Source organism: Coturnix japonica, chromosome 10, assembly GCF_054131305.1.
Source record: "Coturnix japonica strain WE chromosome 10, WE-NBRP24, whole genome shotgun sequence".
NCBI classification, from domain to species: domain Eukaryota; kingdom Metazoa; phylum Chordata; class Aves; order Galliformes; family Phasianidae; genus Coturnix; species Coturnix japonica.
Window position 1 is genome coordinate 9,052,421 of NC_140672.1, and position 27,541 is coordinate 9,079,961.

Sequence of the window (27,541 nt, forward strand, 5' to 3'; positions counted from 1 at the left end):
CAGTCACCCAAACAATTATAATCCTGAACACAATCATGAGATCCAGCTAAACTGCGTGTGAAGGTTCAGATAGTTTTCATTCTGTCCTTATCTGAAACAGCACACAGATCTTTGTAAATATATGCTATGAAGTACCATAATCAGATCTCTAATCCAGTTTAGTTTTTAAAACAATTGAAATTATATGCATAATCAGTCTTCTATATTTGATTAAATAAAAACGCTGGCAGGTAACAGTAATGTCTCTGTAGTCAGGACTCATTTAGAAGCATTATCAAATCTGAATTTAATATTCCTTTCATTTTACCAGCTTTCACTGGATTTCACACTAATAGTTCTTTCCCCTCTGCTTTTCTCATTAATTACCTTTCAATTGTATTTCTGGGAGGGTGAAAATGCATCTTTTCAAAGGATTCTTTTATGACAACACATTACTTTAACCATGCTCCCTGTCTCTCATACAGCTGGATTTAGCATGCACAAAAACGGGGGTGCTGCCCATGTCCATAAACCTCCGTTCCCATTTGGTCAGAATGGAATTAGGATTCTTTACTGAGGTCCCTTCAGAGATTACTGTCAAAGGGGCCTGGAATGGTGATTAAAAGGAGAAATCCTGAAGTTGGGTTTTCCAATGTCAATGCTACGCATGTCATCTGAGGCCAAGTATTAGGAAGTAACAATGCCTCTTTCTCCCACGAATCAAGGGCTACAGCAAAGGCTGTTCAAAAATCACAATTTTCTTGAGGTATTTTGCTCATGTTTTTGGGAAGTAAATACATGGAGAGCAGGATCGTCCCCAATTACTCATGGGAGGAAGGAGAGAAACTTCCCATATTTTGCAATCACAAAGCCTTTCATCTAGGCCACTGCAGATTCTTGGACACCCTTGGAGGCTTGCTCTTGGTTTCTTCATTGCAGATTCAAGACAGGCACCAGATGCTGAAAGCAGCATTTGAATTCTGTTTGTGTAACAGTGAACTATCCTCAGCCTTTTCAAGCCCACTGATTTCAAATACAACAAGCGATGTTCTGACTGTAAGCACCCTTCCTGCTTTTCCTTGTGAAACAAGTGTTTCCACGGGGACTTCTCGTGAGTTGAGGGTGAGAGAAGCACATGTATACTTGGAACTTATAAAACACAAAAATACAACATTTCTATTAGTCAGCGGCAGTGACAACAAAACAGCATCTTAATGAAATGAATTAGAGATCCACCTATTGACAATATTCTCGCAGATATCTGGTGCATGAAGATAGTAGGAATCATTTAAACTTTTCTGGATCTCTACTCCTCTGCTGCAAGACAAGTTTGCACCTACCAACAGAACTTGTGATCTGACCTCATCTTAAAGAGGGATGTAGGTGCACATATATGCCAACAACTGTAGAAAGGAACAAAGCAGACCTACCCTGTAGCCAACATCTTCTGTGATAACTGCTGTGTCGACCACGCAACCTGCTTGCCACAAGGTCTCTTTGATACTGCAACCATAGAGGAACACATTCTTTTTCTGGGAGTGTCCATGGTAGTCACAGAACACCTAGGGAGGAAAGAAAGGCAAAATCTGTAATACTGAAGTAAGCTTTGTGGTTCTTCACAACAGACACTATAAATACTAGAGGATTGTATGTGAGGAATTACACCTTTGTCAGTGCTCTTCAGACAAACTCAGAGCAGAGCTCTGGGCCAAGCCTATAATCAGTGTCAAACTTTGTTAGTCAGCCGTACCTCGTTTTACCTATTGGAACTGACATGATCTCATGAATCCAGTGTCAACACCGGTGCATTTCTGTCCACAGCAGAAATAAACATGACATCTGTGCAAGATTCCATGCCAACCGAGGAACCTGAGAGTTCATGGTAACTTATGATACAACGGAGCAATTTGTTGGGCTCCTCTGACTTCTCAACTCTAGCATTAGCCTCAGGAGATTTTAAAACTGCACCTTTTGCCAGCAATTAATCACCTTGGCTTCTTTAAACACAAAAACTGTGCTACACAATGTTTAGGAAAATGTAATTGTGCAGTTGTGTAAAAATGTATTGTATGTGGTCAGATACTTACATGAATTCCTGGACATAAAGCACGGGACATTATCTTTGTCAGACAAATAATCTGATTCCACACAACGTAATGTATCTATTTAATCCATCTCTCATGTCAGCTATCATATAAACTAGGTACAAGGTACATTCCAGGTTTTAATGGAAGTTTTGATTGCCTTCATAGGCACATATCAACTTTGATAAAAATGAAAATCACGATTTAATGACCCAAGAGGAAAATATTGACCCAAGTGTTAAATAATAATCAATCTCATTGCCCTCCGGAATATGAAGTCAATATAGACACTGCTGTTACATATATTCTCCATGTCTTTATCAGAAACATTCAGAAATCCAGCAGTGAAAAGACAAGGATTTCTAAAGAGAAGAAATTGGTTTGTTTTAAGGCAATATTCATTGCCGATTAGAAAGGAACATCGTGATATCATTTAAATAGTTTTCTGAGGCATCTATCAGAGACAAAGGGACAGGTGTCATAAGGTAGGGAAGCACTGTGGATCAATTAAAAAGATGAGGAAGAAAGATACATATTCTTATATAAACATAGACAGGAGGAGAGAAACAGATGGAATAGATCAACTTCTTCCACCAACTGTTAAGGCAAGTTTTACCCTAGTATGCTTGTTTAGTAGTTATACAGTAACTCAGTTTAGCTGCAGCCAGTCAGGAAGTTTAATTACCTAAGGAACTGAGCATTTAAATTCCTCCAGCTGCTCTGACAAGCTGCACGTTGATTGGAGATGCTAAGACACTCACACGCAGATTCATCCCACAAGTCCTAGTTAACAGGACTGCTATAGCCACAGAACATCCTGAGTTGGACAGGACCTGTAAAAGGATCACCCAGTCCAACACATGGGGCTTATGCAGTCCTACACTTCAAGCAACTGCCTGAAAAACAGGGAATTATCCCATAAAGCCCCCTTCTAAACAGCTGCATTTATTGGTTCTTTTAATGACAGGCATTTTTCCAGTTAGCGTTCCATCTATGCTTCCAGCAATACAGTCATAGATTAGTTTAACCACAGGTACCAACTAGAATTTACTCCTATGAATATCAAAGAAGGTTTTATAGCTGTGGTTCTATTTTGAGGCAGAGATCCCAGCTCAACCAGGTATCAATTACCTGCCAATTTACAGAATTACTAACATGCAAGATGCATATATTATTACCTAAAAGATTACTTATCAGAAACCACACAGGGATGATCAGCTGCTCAGATAGCTGTGCTGCCTGATAAGCAGGAGGTCCATAATTCTGCATCTCAAGAGTGAATCCTTAAGTGACAAGTCTGGAACAAGCCTTCCATATTAGTAAAGCATTGTAAAAGCCAGGCTCTGTAACACCACTATTTCATGCCATGGGATGAATCCATGACTGCCACCCACCTCCACAGCAGAGAAGTCAACACTACTGGAAATGTTTCCATTCCATTTGTGTATCATATATACCTACATTTTAATTAATTTTACTGAGCACTGCAGTTATTCTCAATGTTTATGACAAATCGTTTTGTTTTTGTTTTTACAATGCATTCTTCTGCTCTATTTTTATTCTACAGAGTAGCTCAAGCCTCACCACTCAGCCAAGACAAAACTGTATTTTATAGTTGCAGCACCCAATGAAGAACTTTCCTTGGGTTAAGCCTGGGCAACCACAAGGTAAACTTGAGACCTACCCACCCCTTTTTTCTCTCTATCCTTCTTGTACAGCTGTGACACCAACACACAGTCAAATTCCAAGTCTGGTGTTCACTGGGGTATGACTCAAGACACACATGCAAATTTTTATCTATTTAAAGTAATGTGCCAGCACTGAGCACCACAAAGGTAAGGACTGCTTTCAAACTCAAAAACAATCCCCCTCATGACTCACAGAATCAGGAAGCTTTTAAAACAAAGGAAAAGCAAGACAGAAAATGGATGCAAATACTCTTTTTTTTCCTTAGTAGCTTCGTGAGAGGACCCAATCTCAGACTGCTGAGGTAGACACGTTTAGGATGCTTTGCTCACAAAAAGCTATGTACTTGCAGTCAGATTCTGTTTCCAACCTTGATAGAATATCTCAAAAAGCAAACACCGCTTTGTGTCTCCTGGTCCCTAACAGCATCTTCCTGTCCCCTCCAAAAGTAACTTGCTCTTTGCTGCAGCTTGATCCCTCTGTAAGAGCTACACTTTTCCTGTTGCATCCTGCAAGTGCACTGTCAACTGTAATTCACAAACTGCACATTTCCTCACCACGAATGCTCAAGGGGAAAAAGCAACATCTCTTTCCCCTTCAGTCCTAGCTGCTCCCAAGCTTAGCTCTCTGATACTCCCGCTGCTCTCAGTTGAAAAGAAACCACCCTCAGTGGAGAGTTGCAATACTACAGCGTATCCAGCCCCTTCTTTTACTAGGGTTTCCAAAACCAACAAGAGAAGCAAAAATAAATAAACAAATAAAGCACTTAGATGGCTGTTTTCTATGGCTGAAGTTACCAATTAAAATGGGTTTGGTTTGAAAGGCCGCTAACTTTAAAGTTATTTCCTTTTCACTTTCAAGAAGCTTTCCTTTCCTTTGAAGAAACTGCTTGCGCATCCCCAAGATAAATTAAACTAATTCACTCCACAGAAATCATTTGGCTATCAGTGAAATTGCCTTCATGGCATCTTGGCAGTGAGTGCAGGGCAGAAGAAATCCAGCTTCTTCTGGAGTTGGGAAAAGACATTTGCGAGCATGTATAAACCAAAATCAATGTACTCTTCAAAGGCAAAGAAAAAATCAGTTTACCACGTCTGACATACTGCCTGTGAGTGAGAGACATGATACGATCAATAGTCTTACTTCACTCAGCAAGATGAAAACTTCCACTGGGCGCATGTTCAACTTCATGCATCTGGATGTGACAGGGATGGTTATGATAAATTTAAATTAAAAAGGCCCAATACGATTAGCACAATAAAACAAAACTGATCAGATGTAGCTCAAAACCCAAAGAAAATGTAGGTGGAATAAACTCTCAGATACAAGCTGAACTTCCAGTAGATTCCTTGGAGTGCAGAGCTCGATGTCAGGGCTGTCATTTAGGCCAAAAATAGCATATTTCCACAAATATTCACTTAAAGAAACTCACAGACATTTTCACCTTGTCTGAGGATTTTCTCATCAAGACCAGAGTGAACAGTGCATCTTAGGACATTTCCTGCCTAACTGGGGCTATAAGAAGCCAACTTGCTGTTCCATCCACTTCCATTCTGTTCATCAACATTTGAAACCATCAGTGTTTTTTTTTTATCCTGAGGTCTCAGAACTATTCATTCTGTTGGGCATCAAGACCGAACAGATGGGGACAGATCCCAGACATATGCCAGTAGTATCACCCCTCATGAACTTCCGGTAGTTCCCCCAAAAAGTCATTTTCTTCTCACTGAAGCAGCAGAAAAGTTCAACCATTTTGAAAGCTAACTTGTGTTTCTCTGATTGCACAGATTGCTCCAGTTTGGGCTTTTGCATGATCCATTCAGACTATGTCTTCACAGAATTTCTCCTGTCATTGCCAGAAAGATAACAATAACTTACTAACAATATCTAGTTTAGCTGAAGTACTTTGAGGATACTAAGGAGCTGTAAGGAATTTGTATTCACTCTGCAGGTGCACGAAGACTCTGAAGTTTGGAGTTGGTTAGAAGATTCAGTAGATAACCCAAGACTTTCAAAAACACCCCACAATGATGAAAGTATAGCGGTATAGTATGCTTTCCACATCTCTAACCATAAAACAGGGCTGTTGACACAACTGCAATAATCCATCTGCGTGCAATAACCCATAGAAGATACAGGGAGTTACTCACCACAGGGGCCCGGTTGATGCTGCGCAGATAATACAGAAGACCTTTGGTGTGGTAAATTGTTGGATGGAGCTGAGAACTGGGAGTCAGCCACTGCCTGTTCAGATCATCTCCACTCAAGGAACAACGGTGGCTGAAATCACAAAGCAACACATCACAAACAAAAGTTGATTCCAAAGAGTTCCTGATTCTGGCAAGACCTGGCACAAAGATGGGGAATGCCAATTAAAACACAGATCAAAGACTTTTAACACTGGGTTGGAATGAATCAACAGTCGGTACATTTCAGAGGTGCGTACCACCATGCAGATTTTATCATCCCCTTTCCTTCCAGAATTCAGACAGTTACAGCCCTGAAAATAAATGCAGATTTTCCTTTACTTAAGTACATACACAATCAGGACCACTTACAAACAAAATTACCTTCGGAAACGCTCTAAATTCTGCGCTATCTACAAAACTCACCCAGCTTACGTGCACAGCAAAGGCTTCTCAAAACCTCCACAGCAAATAAGTACATCCAACTCCTACTCATTCTAATTGAAGACAGGTGCTTGAATCTCTTTGACCAGCCTGAAATATGTATGCACTTAAATGAGATGAGCTGGATATCTCATTTAAGCTCCTCCGCTCATGAGAAATGTAGCTATCTGAAGCACATCAAGAAGATCTTGATGCATGCTACATCATTATGTGGAACAATTACCTAGATTCACTGCAAAGACTGGATAAAAAGCTAAATAAGGATCCTAGATTTGCACTGAGAAAGTGTTTTCATTAGTTGGATTGAAAATATTCTGCTCCTGACTCAGTGATCAGTGAAAAAATCTGCAGGATATTTGATTGTAAGGAGCAGCACATCATTGTACAATTTTGCAGAATCTGACTAATTTCCCTCATTAGTGATTGTGTGCACTGCAGAGCCTAATTATTGTAAGTACTGGACAAATTTCTAGCTACAGAGTTACATCCAGCTTTGCTGTTCCAGCCTCCTAGTCACAGAATAAGTACAGATGTATTCCTGGGGACACAATCTGGCGGTCTGAAGATAGAATCTCGCATTGCAACTGGGGTGCATTGCATCCAGCGTTATCAGTGAGCCTTGCAAATAATGCTTGCAGAAAAAAGGTCTTAAGGCTGGAATACTTCAAAAAATACTAGATACAATGGAGAACTGGTTAAGAAAGGAAAACAAAGAAACAATAAAATCCACTAAAAATGTCATACGTTTCTAATGGAGAAAAACAAGGTCTCTGATGCCATCTTGGGGTTTCTGGCAACATCACAAGACTCATTCTGACTTTACTCTAGTTTCAGTGTTACCTGAATTCCCTTTTTTCCTCATAACCCACAGCTGCTACATTGCTCATTCTGAAAGCTGAAAAATATTGCCAGTAACAAAAGCATGAGAAGTCACTGAATGCTTCTACCAAATATTCTATGTAAAAACATGACCGTTTCTGTTATGTTTCTTAATAGCCCTTCAGGCAAAGTTACCTGCAGGCTCACCTTTCCTGACCTGCAAGAGAACAGATGCTCAGCTGAGATTTACAAGTGTATTTCTGCCAAGAACTTGTGTGCATACACAGTTTCCTTCCAGCAGGCGTAACTCCATTCTAAAAGTCACTAAACAAAAAGCCAGTTTGTAAATATATATATAAATTATTCTTCTTTCTGAACACAAGAAGAAATTAGATGTTCTCTTAGAAAAGGAGGCAAGAAAAACTAATCGATCCTGTTGCATTGCAGTGTTTCTCATTGCAGCATTAGATTCTGCTATGGACTGTGGTCTGGAATGTAGGGCTGGTTCACAAGCACATCTTGTACACAGCATGCTGACATGTTCATAGGTCACAGTACCCTCACTCTTCAGTCTTTACTCTGCCCATGTTGCAATTTACCAATTCCATCATTCTGATACAAAAGGAGGTTCTTCCTAGAGGAGACTCTATGACAGTTCAATTGCCCCATGACATTCACAGGCTAATTTATAATGGAAGGAAGGTAAAATCTCACCAAGAAGGCAAGAACTGGGAGGCAGAGTTCAGTTTTGTCCTCCAGTGATTAGTATCTTCGCTCATTCGAATGATCTTTAGATATTAGCCCTCTGCCTGGCAGCCTGTAGCCATAGCTCTGAAGGAGATGCAGAACTTTAATTAAATTATGAGACACTGATTTTTCCAACCTCGCTCACTCCCTCTGACCATACTGTTATAGGCTGTTTATTTTTGGAGATCCCCACCAGCTCTGTTCCCTTGCTCCTTTCGTCCTTCTCTTCCTCTCCTAATAGCGATGACATTCGCAGATAATGGTTTTGTCCGTTATGCTCTGCATCCAAGGGTGAAGGTAAAATATTAAGCTGATCTCAAGTGCTGATAGCAAATAAAGAGACTGGAAAGCTGAGACTGGCTTTCTACATTTGGCAAGATTTAATGAAATTCACTTCTCAAACCAAAGGCATTTCTCACAACGCAGTTCCAAGCTACTGTATTTGCTTTAAGTGCTTTATGTCTTCTCTCCTTTGCAGCATTAGTGAGACTACGTGACAGCCTGGATGGGACTCCCAGCAGCTCAAACCAAGTGATGAAAATGTTTGCCACAAGGAATTCCAATAGAGTAAAGGAAACCCCACCTCTACCTCTAAACAGATTACCCGTAATTAAATTGTATTTCTCTTGCTCACAAGTCTGATGCTTTGGATTGAACTTCTGTTATAGCTCTACCTCCTTTTCTACCTTTAAACAGTTCTTTGACGGGGGTCAGCATGTGGGACAGCTGTTAGCTGCCTCCTGGGGTACTGCTTGACTACCAGAGCACAGAAAAAAGGAAACTATTTGCTCCTTTGTTCTACATAAGAACTGAAGTGGCTCCATTAAACGTTTGGCCACAACCTTTGAGATACACGATCCATTAGTGCTACTGTAGAAAGGATCAGTTCCACAATTTGAAGTAGTTTGTGCAAATATCACACATCTCTCCCACCAATCAAGACCAAACACTTTTGACCTTCTCCTCCAAGCAGACTCTGGGGCTGTAACGTTTCTGTAAGTAGTTCTAGAATAACTCAGGAAAAGCCACAGAGCTGGTAGAAGATGGGACCCTCAAAGCATAACTAAGGTGTTCTAAAAACGTACGTAGCCAGAAAACACTGCCACAGTGATCCACAGCAAAGCACCCAGCACTCACAACTGTCTGAGGAAAGAAACGCTTGGGTTGTCTGCCTTTCAGATATACTAGTGCCATGCAGCCCTGGAAAATGAACAGAAAGTAGTCAAGCCCACACCCTGAAGCAAAGATTTGATGGAACACGCTCAGCTCTCCTGTGACTGGCTGTGAGCAAAGAAAACTCAACCACAGGTGAATTTGTTGATGACTGTTGGTTTCAAATATCAGTACACATCATCAGTAATACTCCTGCACCTCTGCAAGCCGCACCTCTAAAGATGTATAAAGGCAGGTAGTCATTCTGAACTGCAAATGGGAGAACTACTCTAAAAAAGCCAGATCCTTAACATCTCAAATTGATACACCACAGTCATAAAGATGAGGTTGAGTTTTCTCTTCTGAATACACAGGCAGTAAATGCACTTCTAAGAGAAGCATTAGACCTTGCTCTGAAGGCAGGGACACCTCACAGTGAGTTAATGAGAAAGAGGTTAAGTTGCTAAAGCACGGACCTATTCAGTTAAAAACAGAATGATATTTTAAGTCTGTTTGCAATTTTAAGACCTTGCTTTTAATCTTGTACCTCGAAGTCTGACATCAAGTTTTAATGAAGATTCATCCTCTTTTTTTCTCTCACCCTTAGGTCTGCTTGGTTTAAGAGCAAAGCAAAAGATCCCTGAGCGCCTCAGCTTCCAACTGTACTGAATTCTGAAATGTCTTTGGACTGGGAGACATGAACTAGTCCTAACCCAAGGCTGATATTGTCAACAGAACCCTTCAGTTGGCTGCTGTAAGACTGGTTCGATGCCCTGCATGGAAAGAAAAATGAGAGGGGAAAAAGAGAGAAGGGAACACATGGGGAGGAGAGGGGAAAAAAGAAAACAAACACCAAAAAACAAAACAAACCAAAACAAAAAAAAAACCACTAAAACAAAAGGGAAAAGGAAATATGAAATAAAGACATGGGGGGGATAAATGTAATGCACAAGATATTAGACCAGGAAGAAAGCGAGAAGTGGAAAGAGAGGAAAGTCACTTTTTAAAGAAAAGATGTTGCTGTGCTTGGAAGATAAAATGATTCAAAATCTCCTGTCCATTACAGATAAATGGAAAGACAGGGCCCATCATATCAAATGAATGATGTCAGGACTGATAATAACAGCACCTGGGGCACAGTGAACTATGAAATCTAAAGGGATGCATTGTGTTTGATATGTAGAGAGCAACATCACCATTCACTGTGCATCTTAAAAGCAGACAGCAGTACCAGCACAGGATAAGAATATCTATAAAGGAACGTAGGCACAAGTAAACATCAAGATGCCGTTGAACAGCGTGTGGCAGCCTCAGACAGACACAGCATGCTGGACTTATAAATAACTACTGCTTACCCAGGATGGAAGCAAGAGGAATATTTGCATTAAGGTGTTTTGGTCTTGCAATTAAGAAAGCTCAGATCAACCTGAGATGTGAGTACATGTGGAGAGGGCAGGTGGAATCGTGAATTTTCTTGATTGTTAACCTTTTCAGAGAACAAGGCAGTGATGCTGGAAAGCAGCAGAACCAGTAAAGCCCTCCCTCATAATTAAAAGGAAGATGTGACAGAAATAGAATTATTTTTTTACAGCCTGAAGTCCATGCGCTGGAACTGACTACATTCACCATACATTTATTCCATGGAGATGCTCATCCAATGCCATCTAGTCGTTGCATTACAGCATTGCCCTGCGATGTCTATGGTCATTCTAGAAACAGGAAGCCCCCACAACAACAGCAATATTGGAGGCTTTAAACTGTGTGCAATCCAATGAAACACCAGCTTATGGCAACTAACAGTCTTCCATTTTCTGAAATATCTGCCTTAATTGCATTAGAGAAATGTTGAAGTACTGAGTACTGCTTCGTAGAGCTCTTCATATAATCCATTTCATTTTATAGCAGATAAATATACAGATAAGCACTACAGGACTCTACAGCTGGAATCAAAGATGGGGAAAAAGAGGGCAAGGTGTTTTCCTACTGTGCTCTGGGCTGCATCATTAATTTCATAGTGAAACTTCTTTCCCATCATTTAAGTGAGCTGCTTAAAGTTCCCTCTGGGATACCTCACTTGGGCATCTTGGCAAGCCACGGGGTTTCACTGAAGAAATGTGATCCCTTCCCCATTTACTTCAAGAAACAAAGGGGGCAATGTTCTTTCTTTGTTCAGGGATTGAAGTTACCAGATTTTCATTTGTTCACAGTGAAATATAGGTGAATATCTGCAAGGCATATATACAGGCACCAATGACCAAAGCAGTTTCCATCCACATTACTGCAGCTAACAATTCACTACTGATCATAGCTTATCTCTTAGATGACACTCGTACTATCTGGCTGCCAACCAACTGAACAAGGCCACTGGAAAGATCCTGACCACTTTAGACCACTGCTGCTCAAAGACTTTTCCATTTCAGCACAGATTAATGAATCCATGATGCGTTGTACTTCCTCTTGAGCAAATGGTGTTCTAAAGCACCACTCCATCAGCTTCTTCTTGCCTACCCACATCAGAGCATTGATGCTAATTAGCATAACGAGCCTTCAGAGTTTCACCTTCTACATCTGACTGATTTTTTTTACAGTAGACAATTCTTCCTTCCCAAGATAAATGATTTAGTCTGTGCTTTCTCCTTTTGGTCCGTGTAACTGTGTCTCTGTCCTTGTTCTGATAGGAGAGTTCCTTTTCTCTCAGCGGACACATTTCATTAAGCCGCACTTTGTCACAAACCAGTTAGACACAGAATGAGATCTGCATCATTCCCAGCTAACACTGTCAATGTCATAATCAAATGAGACAAGAAGTTCACATGACCTACTGAAAAGGTGAGTTAACAGCCTTATCACAGCTAAACTACCTCCTCAGTTCCACATGAAAGGACGCTCATCAGATTTCTACTATTTTAGCTGCAACAACAGTAACTATCAAATATGAGAACAAATTCACCTGCAGTTGGTGACACTTTGCACTGTCATTTATGAGGAAAATGCAAGTTATGATGATCTGTACTGTTTTGTGGAGGAGTAAATAAGGATTCAGGAAGCACCTAAAAACTGAAAGTTTCTTGACACCTACCATGAGATTGAGTCATCTTTAGACCCTTTTTGCAACAACTTCAAATACTTTCTCACTGGTAAGAAAGCCCAAAACAGAATTTTTAGTCACTAGTTCTGACTGGAAAAAGTAATTTTCAACTCAAGATTTTTCTTTTAACAAGTACCTGCTTCCTGCTGGAAATCATAGCTTTTCCTCAGCTCATTCTCTTCAAAACTTGGAGTTTTCCATCAAAACTTCAAATTGGCCAGTTCAGAATGTTAAACTGTTTAAGAGATGCCCTCAGCATATGGCAGAATATGTGCACTTAAGGATTCTAAGGTACTCATTCTTCTCTGCCAAAGCGCCTCTTTGTCTGGGCCACGTGTCCTACAACACAACTTAAAGCGCTGACAACACTAATTCAGTAAGATGCACAAATTAAGATGCAGCAGGGGAGGCAGGTGAAGCCAGGACAACGGGACAGCCAAGCAACTCCCAAATGGCACTGCAATGACATTTCCAAATGGAAATGATGTTTTTAAATGGGAAGATTTGGCTCCAATTTTGACTATTACTCATTGAAAAGCTTAAGTTTACCATGGGGAGAAAACAGTTCTTTAAGACAGCCTCATCCTCCTACAAACTCTTTCAGCAGATCCTAATTTTGCAGGCACAAATATTGAAAAGTGAAGACACTCATGCAACAAGGTAGCAAATCAGTGAAAAATTAAGACCAGAACCAGAGGTTTCAAGACAAAGGACTGAATAACTAACATTTTACTTTTGAAGTAATGTCCTTCAGCCTGCTTCTAAGTCTTGCATTGTTCACTTTCTTAATTTAAATATGGTTTACATTCATATACCTGAAGAAAGGTTCTTAACTGACTTAAGCTAATTGCTCACATATGGATTGCATTAATTGAGTTGATTTAAATATTGGGTAGTTATATCAGTGCAATCTCCATATACAAATGAACACTAAGAAATACATTTTCCAGATGACTGTTCTAAAATTTAAACCCAACTAAGTGACACATAAGAGCAAAGTGTGGCATCATAGATCAATAATAAGAACTACAAGCAGAGCCTTGCGTAGAGGCCAAGAATAAAAAATAAATAGAATGTGCAGAGATACCTTCAGATCTGTTCAATTTTCCTAGGATCCTTATGCAGCCCCATAGTCCAGTAGGTAGCACTCATTCCTACAGGCAAGAGCGAACTGAAGATGTTAATTAGAATGGGAGGAAAAGACCTCAGAACAGATGCTACGAATCAGAAATATTCTGCTAATAAGTTATAGAATAATTGGAGTAATCCAAAAACATTGTCAGTGAGTGCTGAAGAACCGTTGCACTTTTGTTTTAGTAATGAGAGTAATGAAACAAACACTGCACAAGGACTGTGGTCCAAGATATTATGATACAGTTCCCTTCTGGACCATCACTAACATCATCCTGGTCTAATCATGTTCAGCATCATCTAAAAGGTTTTGTCCAGCTTGTAACATCCCGCTTCCTGCTAGTCATTGATCAGGACATTGTGCGCCTACCTCAGAAGACAAACCAATTTTGGAAACCTAGAGTCCCTTTTCAGTTTGGGGCCTGCAAAGATCTGTGTATCAGACTTGTTTCAGCAAACTGACAGCAGCACGAGCAGAGATCTCAGTACATGAGACTGTGATGTGATTTATGCTGGAACTGACTGCAGGTTGACATATATGAAGACATACTATACTTCCTCCGTCAGTAAATTAGAGTACTGACAAAGCACCATTACCAGAAATATGCTGAGCGGTAGCTTATGAAATAACACAAACCCAAGAACACAGTTTGTCAACCACCCTCTCCATGTCAGGCACAGTTAAAGAAAGTAACACTAGACTTTGCTAATCACTCACATTGGAGGAGCTTTCCCTTCTTTCTTCCTACTTTTCTCCCTTTCTTTTTACAGTCACGCCTTAAAACCAATATGATTGTGATCATATTGCTACTGATGCCTACAGCTCCACTGGAAATGCCCGCTATAACAGGATATATACACTGTTGTGTGACGATGCCTACTAACTTCACAGGCTACTTGCATGACAAATACAATCTCCCCGCAATGAAGTAATAATTCCTCACAGGTTACTCAGCAATCATATACATGAATGCAAGCTTTTCCCCTTTCTGAACACAGAATTTCCAGCTCTGCCTGCCTAGTCCACTGAACAGTCACGAATTCCTATGAAACAATTTGATTTCTTTGCAATAAGTGTTCCTTTCTGTAGAGATAAGCAATAGTTACAGATCAGGTCTGTTTGCAATACAGTTTCCATGTCAAAATAAAAAAAAAAGCCAGAGCAAAACACTGAAAAAACAACAAAAGACTTATTTTCAAGTTATGCATTCCACCTGACTCTGAAGGGAAATGCATGTCTTCTATTGAACTAGACACGCATTCCATGCATCCTCAGAGATCAGGCAACCGCTGCTCTACCATCACTAGAAAAGCATCTGAGGGACTGATCTGTCACTGAGCAGAGTGAGCAGGCACAGATAAGTAAATCAGTTTGGGGTTATATCTGCAGATGCACTAAGTTGTTTTATTTACTTTCCCCCTATGCTTATGCACTACATGACTTCAAAGCTCAACTGAATGCTAATTCTGATACGAAAAGATGCACTAAAACAAATTGCACTTACGTAACTGCTCATCCAAGCACAGTGTCTCTGGGCACTGCACAATAGTAAAGTTAAACGAAGCATTCAATACCCACTTATTAAAATAAAGTATTCACTGGAGAAACCTGATGGGCTTGTAAATGTCTGCAAAACATTCAGGAAAAAAAAAAAATAAATTAAAATATCCATATAAAATGCAGTAACTGATAAAATCGCTATAAAACAAAACAAAACAGACCCAATTCTCCAGGGAAACTCACATAATGGTGAGATTGGGCCAAGTGTTTAAGAGATGCCACGCAAGTGGTAAGTAAAGCTGGCACAGAAAAGTGAGGGCGCATAGAGAAAAATGAAGACTCCTAAGAAAAAGGATTTGAATTTGAGGGGAGATCTGCCTTAGAAACCAGGGCAAACACATTAAGTGCAGCAGTTTTGCTGGAAGATTCCAGTGGAAAAAAACAAAAGTCAAAGAAAAACTAGGACAGTAGATAGGAACAAATGTAAGCGGTTCTTATATACTTATGTGAGCAGAAATCTAAGCTGTTTTTTTTTTTTCCATAGCAATTGGCAAATTTTAATTGGGGGCTCGTACGATCAAAAAAAAATCCCTCTTGAAACAGATTTGTAAAGTGAAGTTACTTGAATTCTGAAATAAATGACCTGATTTTTCAAAATATGGAGCTACTCATCACTGCCTATTGAAGTTCAATAGAATTGCAAGCACTCAGCATCTTCCAAAGTCAGGAAATTCTTAACTAGCTTCCTAAAACATATTGGATCAGGGCAACTAATTTATGGTCCTTACTATTCGTTTTTATCTCTGTTCTTCAATTGAATCAGGAAGCTTTACGTATCAGAATATATCAGCAATATTCTAGAATGGAGGACACAGAACTTTTCCAAGTATTTTGGTGAGTTTCTGCATAGCTCTTCCTTCCCTTCCCTTGTTTTTAATGTATTGAAGTAGAGGAAAAATCTCTTGAAGGGTAATGAATTAAGGATATTTGGGCATCAATGGGTTTGAAGACACTTATGAAGAAAATCAATGATCGGCATCCAATTCTGGTAATAAAGCACTTAAAAAACTTTCAGATTAGAAGCACTGTCCTGCGTCAGTGAGTCAAAACCTCAGGTTCTGATCAAAAGCTGAAATAACTCACGACATAGCAAAGGGCAGCACAGTAAGCTCTCTCATTTAGACATGGAGAAAAGGGTACAAGATAAGAACACTAATAGGACCACTGGATCATTATAGCTCTTCTACTTCAAAGGTCCATGTTTAAAAGCTGATACAGTGCCACTAAACAACATGTGTCTGCTGGCTGCTCTACATGCTCAGTCACTAAACAAGGAGTAGGACCATACTGTCTACCTTTACTTAAGTTAACGACCGAGCACTACAGTTTTCTTCTCTCTAATACGAGAAACAGTTTTCATCACCTCATGGGTAAAGCAGGGTTTGCCCATGATTCTATGTTTTAATTCTTGATGGACCTTCCAGACCTAACAGGTGAATAACAGTACTGATTTATTGCTAAGTGCATCATACAGGGCAATACTACTTATGCCACGAAGGAGAAATTGTGCTAAGCACCAACTTTAAACCAAAAGAGCTTCAAAACTGCCTTCTAAAGACCAATATTTCATCACTGCAAAGAAACAACCTTAGACGCAACTTCCAACCATATTTTTCAGTGGAGGGCATCCATAGCATTTCTATCCACAGAATGACATGGAAGGGAAGTACAGGGGAATAAAATTCTCTGTTTGAAGATGGATTTGAAACAGAAACACGCCATGTGCTTAGAATCATAAATAGAGGCAGGAAGGCTAACGAGGCTCTGGAATATTTCTGATGTTATCTGATAGTGTTTTTCTTTTCTGAATTTCTCCAGGACTCCTTGTACTTTGAGCTATCCCGCCCCTCTCAGACCCAGGAGAGATTAAAGACTCAGCTGCATAACATTTAATCAATACCGATAAGCTCATAGAAATATCCTCTACAAAAATCAATGTGCAAATTCAAGTAGGCCATTCTGATCAACTGGAATAAATGTTGCAAATTATTTTGACCGTGGCTGTAAAAACACTGAGGAATAAACACCAACAAAGGAAAGACCTTAAGATCTAAGTTATCTTTCTCCTATATATATAAACAACGTAGTTCAGCTGTTACTGTTTGAATTTAGGTAAATTAGTGCTTTCTCAGCTTCTTATCTTTATAGTGTATTTGTAAGCAAAGTCATTGATTGCCTGAAGCAGAAGACCTAGAAAAAAACTTCAGCCTTCCACCTTTCTTGAACAACTTAATTCCAAATATATATAATTAATAGTGCTATATAGTGCTGTGAAATGCTAAATATCTTTAATTCTTCTTAAGGTGTAACACTTTTTTAACCTCCTCAAAGTCTGAGCAGCAGTTCCTTAGTGGTGGATAGCGTGATAGACGCTTATCTCTAGCCCTGAGTGCTGCAAAATACCAGGAACAGAAAGCTAACAGAGATAGCAACAAGGTAAAAAGAAAGAGGAAGAACTAGGCCTTATAGAGCTCGTTTCTCACACAGCAAATCTGTTGGCCCCAAAATTATGCTCATTGAATGGCAGCACTGAATGTATTTCTCATGGTATGACTCCACAGCTGCAAAATCCCAGCTGCAATTAAGGAACTGCGGGGCTGGATGTTCCATCATTTTTATATGTGCAGGCACTCCAGCGGTGGCTGTGGCAGGCTGCAGCTGCCTGCTCTCAGCCCCCAGCTGCTGCCTCGCAAAAAAGGCAGTAACTGCAATTGTGTGCAAACGTTAGGAAAACACAAATTTTGTGGGTGTTGGAATGGTTCAAAATTGCTGAGCATTATTTCATTCTAGCGCTTCCCAGCTCAGTCAGGTGAATAGGACTTGCTTGGAAGATATCACAAGAACGTGGTTTTACGCCACTGGAAGAGGTGATGAGGTGACCTCCTAAGCATAATGGTTTCAAACAGAAAGATAATAGCTGAATTTCAGAGTAGACACATCTCAGAGGAAATCCTCATGACTCCAACTTTGAGCAAGTTTCCAATGATTACAGAACAAGCAGGTGCCTTTTTCTCTTGTTTATCTGTTAGGGTTTTCCTGTCTATGTGGCACTGAGTACTGATTGCTGTCTAAAAGAGTAGCTGTGTTGGATGGTTCACAGATACTAGGGACAAATTAACAGCCTGACAGTTACATGCAAAAGTACAGACTTATGTCTTCTTCCTCAATATTATGTCATACTTGATGAGAAATACTTCTGAATATACCCTTTAGGGTGCATGCACCTCCTTCATCTAGCTTATGTCTAAGATAATTCCATCTGAAGATGCTGGCAAAGGTGGAAGAAGCTAAGATACTTTTGCATGATCACATATTCAATAGCTTTGCTTCACTGTGGCATCTGGCTGAGCCCTTCCCAACTCTCCCATACTTTCCCTTCACTAAGTCCATCGGTGGTTCAGATGCATTGCCATTTTGAGTTCAGGGAAATGATTTAGCAGAGGGTTGTTAGAAGAACTGAAGCACTGCCATTGCTTCAAATAACATTCCTGCTGAGGTCATAGATGTGACTGAAAGTTGGCAAAGGGAAGAGCAAGGAGAAGAACCCTTGAGGCACTCGAAGCAATGATACCACTGACAAGCTCTCTGAAGAGAGAGCTTTGCTGCAGCAGTAATATGGGAGATGCCATTTGAACAAAGGAATAATAGAAATCAGTACAGTCAAATCATGTGTCTTTTAAGTTGTAGTTTAGTCAACTACGTTTTCAAAGTATTATTTACACGCACATCCCAGGATTTCATCAAATGCAAAGTATATCCACTGATTGAATGGCCACAATCCCTTAATGGCAATCAAAGAAGAGAGATGTTTGAATTTTAGTTTCTTACTGATTTATTATTATTATCTAGCTCTCTGCTTGCAACTGCAAATATCCCTTTGCTGCTCCATTAACCTGATCACTTATCTATGTTTCAAACTACACTCAGAATGTCCACACAGAAAATATCCACACTACATTTGGAGAAGATGTGCCTTGCATTTATGCATGAGATCATGGGCTACATTTTAATGGATACTTAACCTGGGCTAAAAATCAGCTAGCACTGTAAGGAAGGACTCTGGTCACATCCCACCAAGTACTGAATACCAGTAGATGACTCATGCACAACCAAAACCATAGTGCCATAGAGTGGAAGGGTCAGTTCATCTGCCATTTACCCTGAGTCAAAAAAGCATCAGCACAAACAAAAAATGGAGCAGGGAAACTCACCCCAGGCTTGGGCTAAGCCAGATTATCAGAGAAGGTTTCCTGAACAGCAAATATATATCCTCTAATATCCTCTAACAGAGCACACTTGTGTACACATCAGGTCCTAGCAAAAGTTGGAATGGCAAGAAAGCATCGGTACATCCCTCATTTCTGTTGTTCCCAAAGGAAATGGTCCCTTATCATCACTATCCTCACATACACAACATTTGCTACTTGTTTTTAGCAGTGATGAAGTTTTTGTTTTATCTGCTAGCAGTTGTTTCAGCCAGATGTTTCACTGAGAGATTCTGACTGGTTGACAAATAAAGTTTACAGTTTCTTAAGGAAGATAAAAAAGGAAATGGGGGAATTTACACACCACAATTGGGTTACACTACCAGTAACGCTACCAGCCTGCAAACTAATTTCACTTACTACAGCAGAGCAATGGTAGATCTACAGCAGAATGCAGGGGAAGCAGAATGCAACCATAAGCCACTGCCCCTTTATTGACCAATTTCCCCATCATGCTGATGGCACTAGAGATGCTTCACAGAATGCGACTCAAAAGGCCATCAGTTGGTTTTCCTTAATCATTTCCTGTAACAACGCAAACAAGAAAGTTCACCAACTCAGTATCTTCCTATTTTGTCTGATTTTCCAGCAGAACACGCATTTCCAGTACATTTGTAGGCTCAGAATCTGCCAAAGATATCACTGTTGTCATTCAATGCATTATGGTGCATGTTAAAAGAAGTGATTTCTATTAATAAGAGGAGCAAATGAAAATAAATTACTTAGAGCCAAGTCGTAGAGATTCTTATTCCTTCAGTTTCTGGATATAAGATGATCTCAGTAAACAGATCAAAAATGTCATTCTCCCTTACCACTCATAGCCATTATAACGACTGCCCAGAGCTCCATATTGACACTCAGTGTCGCCTATTGAATATGACTGTAGCAAATGTCAACTTTTGTCCTGTTAGAGTACAACTGCCATGTGATAGATAGAGCTGCCTGTCAATTCCTCACTGTGCTTTTCTACCTTCCTTTCAACTTCCATTACATTGTACGTTTTTAAAGAAAAGATGCCTTCTTTCCAACAACAATAACCATCTTCAGTACACTTCAAAGCCACAGTGAAGAAACGCTTATGGACTGTGAAAAGTATTGCTCAAAGAGAAGCCTCACATATAGGGGGTTGATCCATCAATGACCTTCAAACACCTGGATGTACCACAGATAGGACACACATCATTCTACATAAACACAATCATCTCTTTCTTAAATGTGCCCCATTAAGAAATATAACCGAAAAATATATGGAAACAATTCATCTTCCCTACCAGACGTTTATCTTTTTAACCACCAGATAGGACTGTATATGAAAAGCAACTTCCTTCTCAAATCCCTACTGGAAGCAATAGGAACACTGCGTTACAATCAGCTCCACACAGGCAAATGTTTTATTCATATCGCACGACTGGAAGAAAAAATAGAAAGAAAGAGGGGAAAAAAAAAAGGCATATACTGGTTAATTTTATCTAAATAAACCCCACAGTGTGGCTTTTAAATGATATCAAGATCTTTTCCTACCCCACTGAGGTACGTTTTACCTATTTGTGATGAGTGGCATCAAATGCAGTTGCCAAGAGTGAAACCCCACAGCTCTTTACAGTAAGTCATGGAATCCAGAGGCCTTTCCACACATCCCGCAGATAAATGGATTACTTAACGTGATTTTTCAAACAAGCGATCAAACCCAATCCCACTTCACTTAACCAAATGAGTTTCAAGGAGGAGAAACAAAGAAATCTACTGCCGTTTTCAAGACTGACAGTTTCTCTTTTCTTCTAGTTCTTCCTCCCACCACCACCTGTTTTGCACAACATGTTACTAATATCGTAATCACTGAATTATTAGACAGAGAATTTACAAGCACCACTTGTTTTTCCTTGCTGATGAAGGGAAACTGCCACAGCAATGAAAACTACAGATTATATCTTCTAAACTCGGGTCTGAGGAGAGCATAAGCTACACTAACGATTTCTGAACACTAATAACAAAACCACTTAACGCTCTCTATTATTTAATATAAAACAGTCCTACATAAGTAATAGGGAAAATATTGTAACAGAATAGGCCAATGGGGAACAAAGCTACTCAAGAAATACGATACAGTCCATTGCATTGAATAGGAATGAAGATGAATTATTTTCCAAATATTAAAGAACTACTAGGACAGAGATTCTATAGTTGACAGCATGGATGGATTCCATAGAGATAAAACTGTGACCATAGGCCAATATCGAGCTATATTTGGCAAAGAACAAAGTAAAGGGTTGGAAAGAGTTCTGGACAGTACCTACCAGTAACGACATGTGATGCTTCAATAATCTCAGTGGATTAGCAAAACAAAAAATGAGTAAAAAAGGAAGAGCAGGAAAGCAGCACACAAAGGGCAGAAGCTGAAGTGCAAACAGAAAGAAAGACTTCTGCTAAGAAATAAAAGACAAAAATAAAAGAGACTCTGAACTGCAAAGAAATTGGGATTTCACTCCCTTTGGGGGCACCTCAAGGAAAGAAAATGTATGCTGAGATAGTGAAGAAAACAATCAAAGATAGGGTAAATATTTACGTTTCTATTCACATAACTGAGAAGGTATAAATCATAAGAAAAACCAACAGCTTGGACCTTGGGGGATTTCTCAGTGCTGTTTTGTTTACACATAGAGAGCCAGCACTTTGCTTAGAGCTTCTTCCATCAGCTTCACTGCAGGGTTACAAACAAGGAATCGGGTCTTTCAGTGGAAAAGATATTCACACTGCACTCCTATGGCTGTGAAGTTTCTGCAGCATGGTGGTTCTGGCTTAAAGTTCATGCTGTAAATCCAAGTAGTGCCACATGCTTATCCGAGTACAATCCAAGAGAAAATGCCAGACAAACTCTCGTTCACCTCAAAGCCCCAGAAAGATAAGAAAAACAGCACACACTTGTCCTTTGACAATACTTCTTTCTCTGTCTTCTGCAAAGTGACACAAATATTGAAAAGAATCTCATTTTCAGTATGCTCCTTGCTACCAAGTATTCTAACACAATTTATGGACTATAATTATAACTCAGGCAGTGAAACATCCAACTACTGAAGACAACAGCTGGTCTCAAATTCATGGCTAACAATACAACCTTATCAGCCCAAAAAAAGCAATTACAGACTACAGGACCTTTAAACCAGAAAAAAAAAAATGAAAATCAAAGACCATGGCAGATAAAGGCAGTGTCAGTTTCCAGCCTGGGCTGCCAGCCAATCATTTCTGATTGTAAACCTTTGACAACCTGCTCTGCCAGGTTATAAGATACTGGGATCACTCGCCTATTACTGAAGTGCAGTTAAAACATTCAAACGTGACAACAGTAACAGCTCTACATCATGGTGAAAAGGAACTGAGTTTCAAATGATTGAACCAATGCTAATACTGCAAGGAAGGGAACAGCAGCAATGCCTGATACATTATCAAGCATCACTGCCCTTTCTAACAAGGTTTACCTGGTTACAGGTAATAACCGTAAACAGTGATTGCCAGTAGTAGCACGGACCGTAAGTTCTGAAACAGAAGATGCTAAGTGACAGTCCTGCCATCTCCTCTTCTGTGAACCCAATGCATTGGGGCTCAGAACTCTGTGCATCTGAGATGTCAAAGAATTCAATGCCTGGGTCAGAAGAGCACAGTATGTGTTTCACCTGGACTAAACCCTCTCAGATCCGCTCTGGATTTCATTTTTTTAACCTGCTTTATCTTAAATATATAAACTGAAAATCTAATACAACGCTTGCGTGCTGCTGACACCTCAGTGAGTATGAAAGCTAAAGGAACATGGATGGACAGGTGCATGGAGGGTGATGCTCTGCCTCACTCCACGAACTGATTGCCATGGCTGTACATTCTATATGAAACTGAATTTAACATTTCTCCCTGCTTTGCTTGTTCATCTTTTCTCCCAGCTTGATTTTTCTTACTCTTAGGATTTCTTACCCCTTGCTCTACCGTTCCAAGCACTTCTTTTCTCTGTACTCAGCCAGGTCTTCCTCACTGTGACTTCAGCTGTATGCATTAGCAAAATCGGCTGCTTTGATTAGAAACACAGGAGTGGAAGGTAGATAATAGCCCAGTTCTCTACACCTGATCTCCCAGTGAGGGGTCACTGATAGGGGTCAACAGCTGAAATAAGCGTCTCATCACATGAAGAGTTGGTGAAGAAAAAGCTGTACTGTCAAATAAAACAGAGCACAGCAGTGCTAGGAGTTGGAGGGGGTGAAGTTATCTATATATTTAGGCTGGTTTGTGTTTTGCAGATTTTGTTCTGAAGAAGCAGAGCTTTCAGCTCAACAGCAACAGAGCCTGAAGTCCTGTATTTAACTACAGGGCAGAGTCAACTGAGGAAGTTGCAACTCCATCCTCTCAGGAAACAGGCTTGTTAGAGGAGCTATGGAAGGAGCCACTCTGCTACCAAGCCTGCTCCCAAGGAAGCACCGCTCTCATCTTCTAAACAATACGGCTGTGACAATAATCCTGAAGGATTGTTTTTTAAGGCCAGTTCACTGATGGGCTCTGATTAAATTATCTCCAGAGTGATCCATCTGTTGATTGACACTTTTAAAATACCGACCGTCCCAGATCATTTGACACTGGCTACTGATGAATCATCAAGTTAAAGCCTTTACTTTAAATACTACTGTTACGAATGAAATGTCAAATAGTGACATTTGATATTCTGCACCAATTACTACCGCTCATGTGGGCACATAAACACCACTTAAGCGGAGTCAAAATCAGGCTATTAGGGTGCAGGGATCAAAAGAGACAGGCTACTTGTCTTGTCTGGGTTTATAGACTACATAGCTATTGAGGGTCCATTAATCAAGCAGGGAAAAAAACAGCTATTATGGGTACTGCAAAAAGAGATGGTCTAAAGGAGGTTGAAAAGGATGAGTGCCTGTGCCGTGCCATACATTCCTCGCTTCTCTTGAACAGCCCCCAGTTCGTGCGTCATTCTGACATAGATTATACAAACAAGGAGGCACTGTTGGGTTAAGGGTGATGAGAGAGAGGAAAATGTTGACAGACTCTCCACCAGTGTGAGGCACAGAGCTGTGAAAGCCTGCTCTGATTCTTAACTTGTATGGTCAAGAAGGGTGGAAGGCGCCTTACAGAGGATATTTCTGTATCAGGTCACGAGAGACAAAGTCTTGTTCCGTCAGCAGTACTTTTTATCCCTTGTATTTATAAGGGCAACAGTACTTACATGTCTCCTGCATATAGGAAAGCGCAGATCACAACTTTTACTCCACTGCATTTCAGAGTCAAAGCAGTCAACAGAGGTTAAAAAAACGCAATAAGAGAACTCTGGGGATTTATTAGCAGCCAGAATCATGCCATCAGTCCAGAACTTGATAATAAATAGCTTTCTTTTTTTTTCCTAAGAAAGCTTAGCTTCTCAACACTGAAAACTTGGTGGGTTTTTGAAGCCTTCTGAATACGTGAGCGAGCTTTGAGAAAGCTTCTTTTGAAGGTAGGGCTCATCCTTGACACAAATGTACAGTGGGGATACCTCAGATATTTGAATTAAATTTGACTTGAAAATTCTGAACTCAAAGCTCCAGAGTCATCAATTCCCATGCAAACATGTACTTGCCAGCTTTCTTATTTTCTCTGGAGCATACCACTGACCCTATTACAGCATCCCCCAGTTGTACGTGCAGCTACTTCTCTTTTCAATGAGACCGTGTTCAGAGGAAGCCAGCATGATGGATAATAGAAGTCCTTTGACATACTGTGTCATTTATCACATAACAGCCTCAATCCTCCTAACAGGGCCTTCTCCATATGTCACTGTCAGCTCTTGTGCCACCCCAATGCATCAAAAAGAAAAGTTTGAATATGAAGCATTGTAATTCCTAAGTCACAGCTCATTGCAGCTTTCCAGACATGAAGAACCATTCTATCTATCTGCCAGCTTGTTTGTTTAATTTTCACTCTGTCTCACACATGTGAGAAATTAAGCCTTCAGTGTAGAAGAAAACCAGAAAAATGTCAGGTCTGGCAGAAAAGAGGAAGATAAAAATCTCCAGTTCCATCAGGAATCCAATGTGACATTTTAAAGTGTAAAAAGAGCAGCCTATGAGCATCAGGTATTAGAAAAATACTGGCAGATCTAAAGAATTCCTTCTCCTTTCCAACCCAGGAAAGAGGTTCTCTAATGGGCTGATGCGAAACTAGAAAGCTTAAAGCAATGCAGATAAGCTCCTGAACTCGGCTGCTTAATGGAGGCATATCTCTTCAAGGGCAAGGAATGGAGTTAAAACACCCAGGAAAGCCTCTAGAGATTACCCAGTAGGCCCTGTTTTGGGCTACCTACAGTAATCAGAAATCACTCTATAATGAAAAATTTCACTGAGTCAGTTCCCAGGTGATTTGTGAAAACATAAGAGGAGACTGGAGCCACTGCTGGGGCCTCAGCTCTGCTCTCTGTAACACTCACATACATTCATCACTCTTTGCGCTCCCTCTCAAGTGTTAAGAGATGACAATCAGACCATGATCCATCCAGGCTCTTTTGCCATTAGTCTGTAGGAATGCAGCCCCATCTCGGTACTGGCTGCATTCACTGACAGTATCATGTTTGTGCTACCCAAGCACAGACTCTCCATAGCATTCATTCAAGAAGATGAGGGCTTCCTTTCAGATCTTCTCTATTTCATTTTCTTTCAGCAACACACAGAACTGGTCCAAGCTTGCATGAACCATTTCACAGACTCATTTTGTACTCGTTAGCATTTCCTGGGTTAGAAAAAGCTCCATCTTACTTTCAATGATTCAGAACCTCTCAGTGTGAATGGTCTTCAATTCCAAGAATTAAGATGCCATTTGGAATCACAAGTGATTTTAAAATATGATTTGCCACTTCATTAGGTTATTGTTGTGCAGTCTATGTAAATTTCCATTTCATTAAAAAATTTTCAAAAGAATCACAGGCAAATTACAGCTCGAAAATTAGTCAGTAAAACTTCATTAAGCCAACCCTTAATAGGATTATTAATGTGAAAGAACCAAAGATTAATTTCTTCCTCAATGAACATTAACTGACAAAATTCTTACCCTTTGTGGCACTCACAATGCTGCTCTCATGTCTTGATGCCTACTCTAACAGTAGAATCATGGAAGGTATATTAAACAACAGTGTATATTATTATGCTACAATGGATCATAAGTCAGCTGACTCAAAGGTTCCAAATTTCATTGCAAATTTCAGTATCCTCAAGGTTTTGGGGCAGCAACTTAGCATCAGCTCGAACTGTTCTTTTCATCAACTGATCTGATCTTTTCATCCCCCTTATTAAGTATTCACAGTAGATAACTTTATGTGGAGACATTAAAGTTGTGATACAGCAGAGTCCAGCAAGCCCCCAGGAAGCCCATAGGCCAAGTCACTAATAAGCCCTTCAAAGGCCTTCATCCCCCTGTAAGCAGTTTTTTCTCTGAAGCTTCCAGGATGGAGCTCTGAACCAACAATATCAATTCTGTATTCCCATGTATTTCACAGTTCGGTACACAGACAGACTTTTTTTGTGTGGGTATGAAGGGAAAGAAGATAAAAGAAGGATAAATCAGCTAGGGGCAAGTCTTGGTCACTACTCAACCACAAGGCAAAGCAGGGATGAATTCCAACTCACCATGAGAGTATCCTAAATAAGAGTTAGATGGAAATATGAGCTTATGCTACAGGAACAATTAAAGGAGTCAGTCACTAGGAAAAGGAAAACACTGCTGTACTGCTGCTTTGTAGCCACCAGCTCACATTCTTCAGATTACAGCAGAAATATCAAGAGAGGGAAAAAAAAACCTGATAAATCAATACGAGTTTATTACCAAATACAGCAAAATGCTGACAGTACAGCACACAAAACGTATGCTTATTTTCATGCCTAATTTGCACAAGCTCATTCCCAAAGGATGAGCATAATATTCAAAAGTGAGAGCACAAATGGCCATTTAAATGCCTAAACCCCAACTTAACTAATTGCATATAAAAACGTATACGTAACCTCCAAGCAAAACTGCAGCCTTTCAATCCTGATAGCCTGTGTCAAAATGGTCTCCATTACTCTATGGCTGCATACACATTTACACACAAAGAACGCTTCTTGGCAAACCTCAAAGCAAACTCCTTATTTAAGCTCACATCAGGCTTAAGCAAGAAACCATGCCCTGCAGGTAGTTTGTGGAGACATAGTGCTTGGTAGACACATGCTGTTTAGGGACCAGCCATTCCACTTGAGATCATGCAAGTACAATTGTGGTTTCAGAGCTGCCAGGTGTTTCTCAAAGATGGATAAAATGCTGGGGGAAAACAAAAACAGAATACGGACACTGTCTGATTGCATCTAAGGGATTTCTTTCAGTCACTCTGTAGC

The 27,541-nt window shown here is 40.1% G+C and overlaps 1 protein-coding gene across 1 annotated transcript in view; it reads right to left on the minus strand.

Annotated features, from left to right (window-relative positions):
- The window catches only part of LOC146759253 (cytosolic carboxypeptidase 4-like), a 203,896-nt gene that overhangs the window by 61,487 nt on the left and 114,868 nt on the right, over positions 1 to 27,541 (minus strand). Inside the window, exons 3-4 of the mRNA XM_085510194.1 lie at positions 5,900 to 6,029; positions 1,410 to 1,541 (exon numbers count right to left, since the gene is read on the minus strand). Of these exons, the coding sequence (XP_085366320.1) occupies positions 1,410 to 1,541; positions 5,900 to 6,029 (262 nt within the window). The remainder of the gene's footprint in view (positions 1 to 1,409; positions 1,542 to 5,899; positions 6,030 to 27,541) is intronic.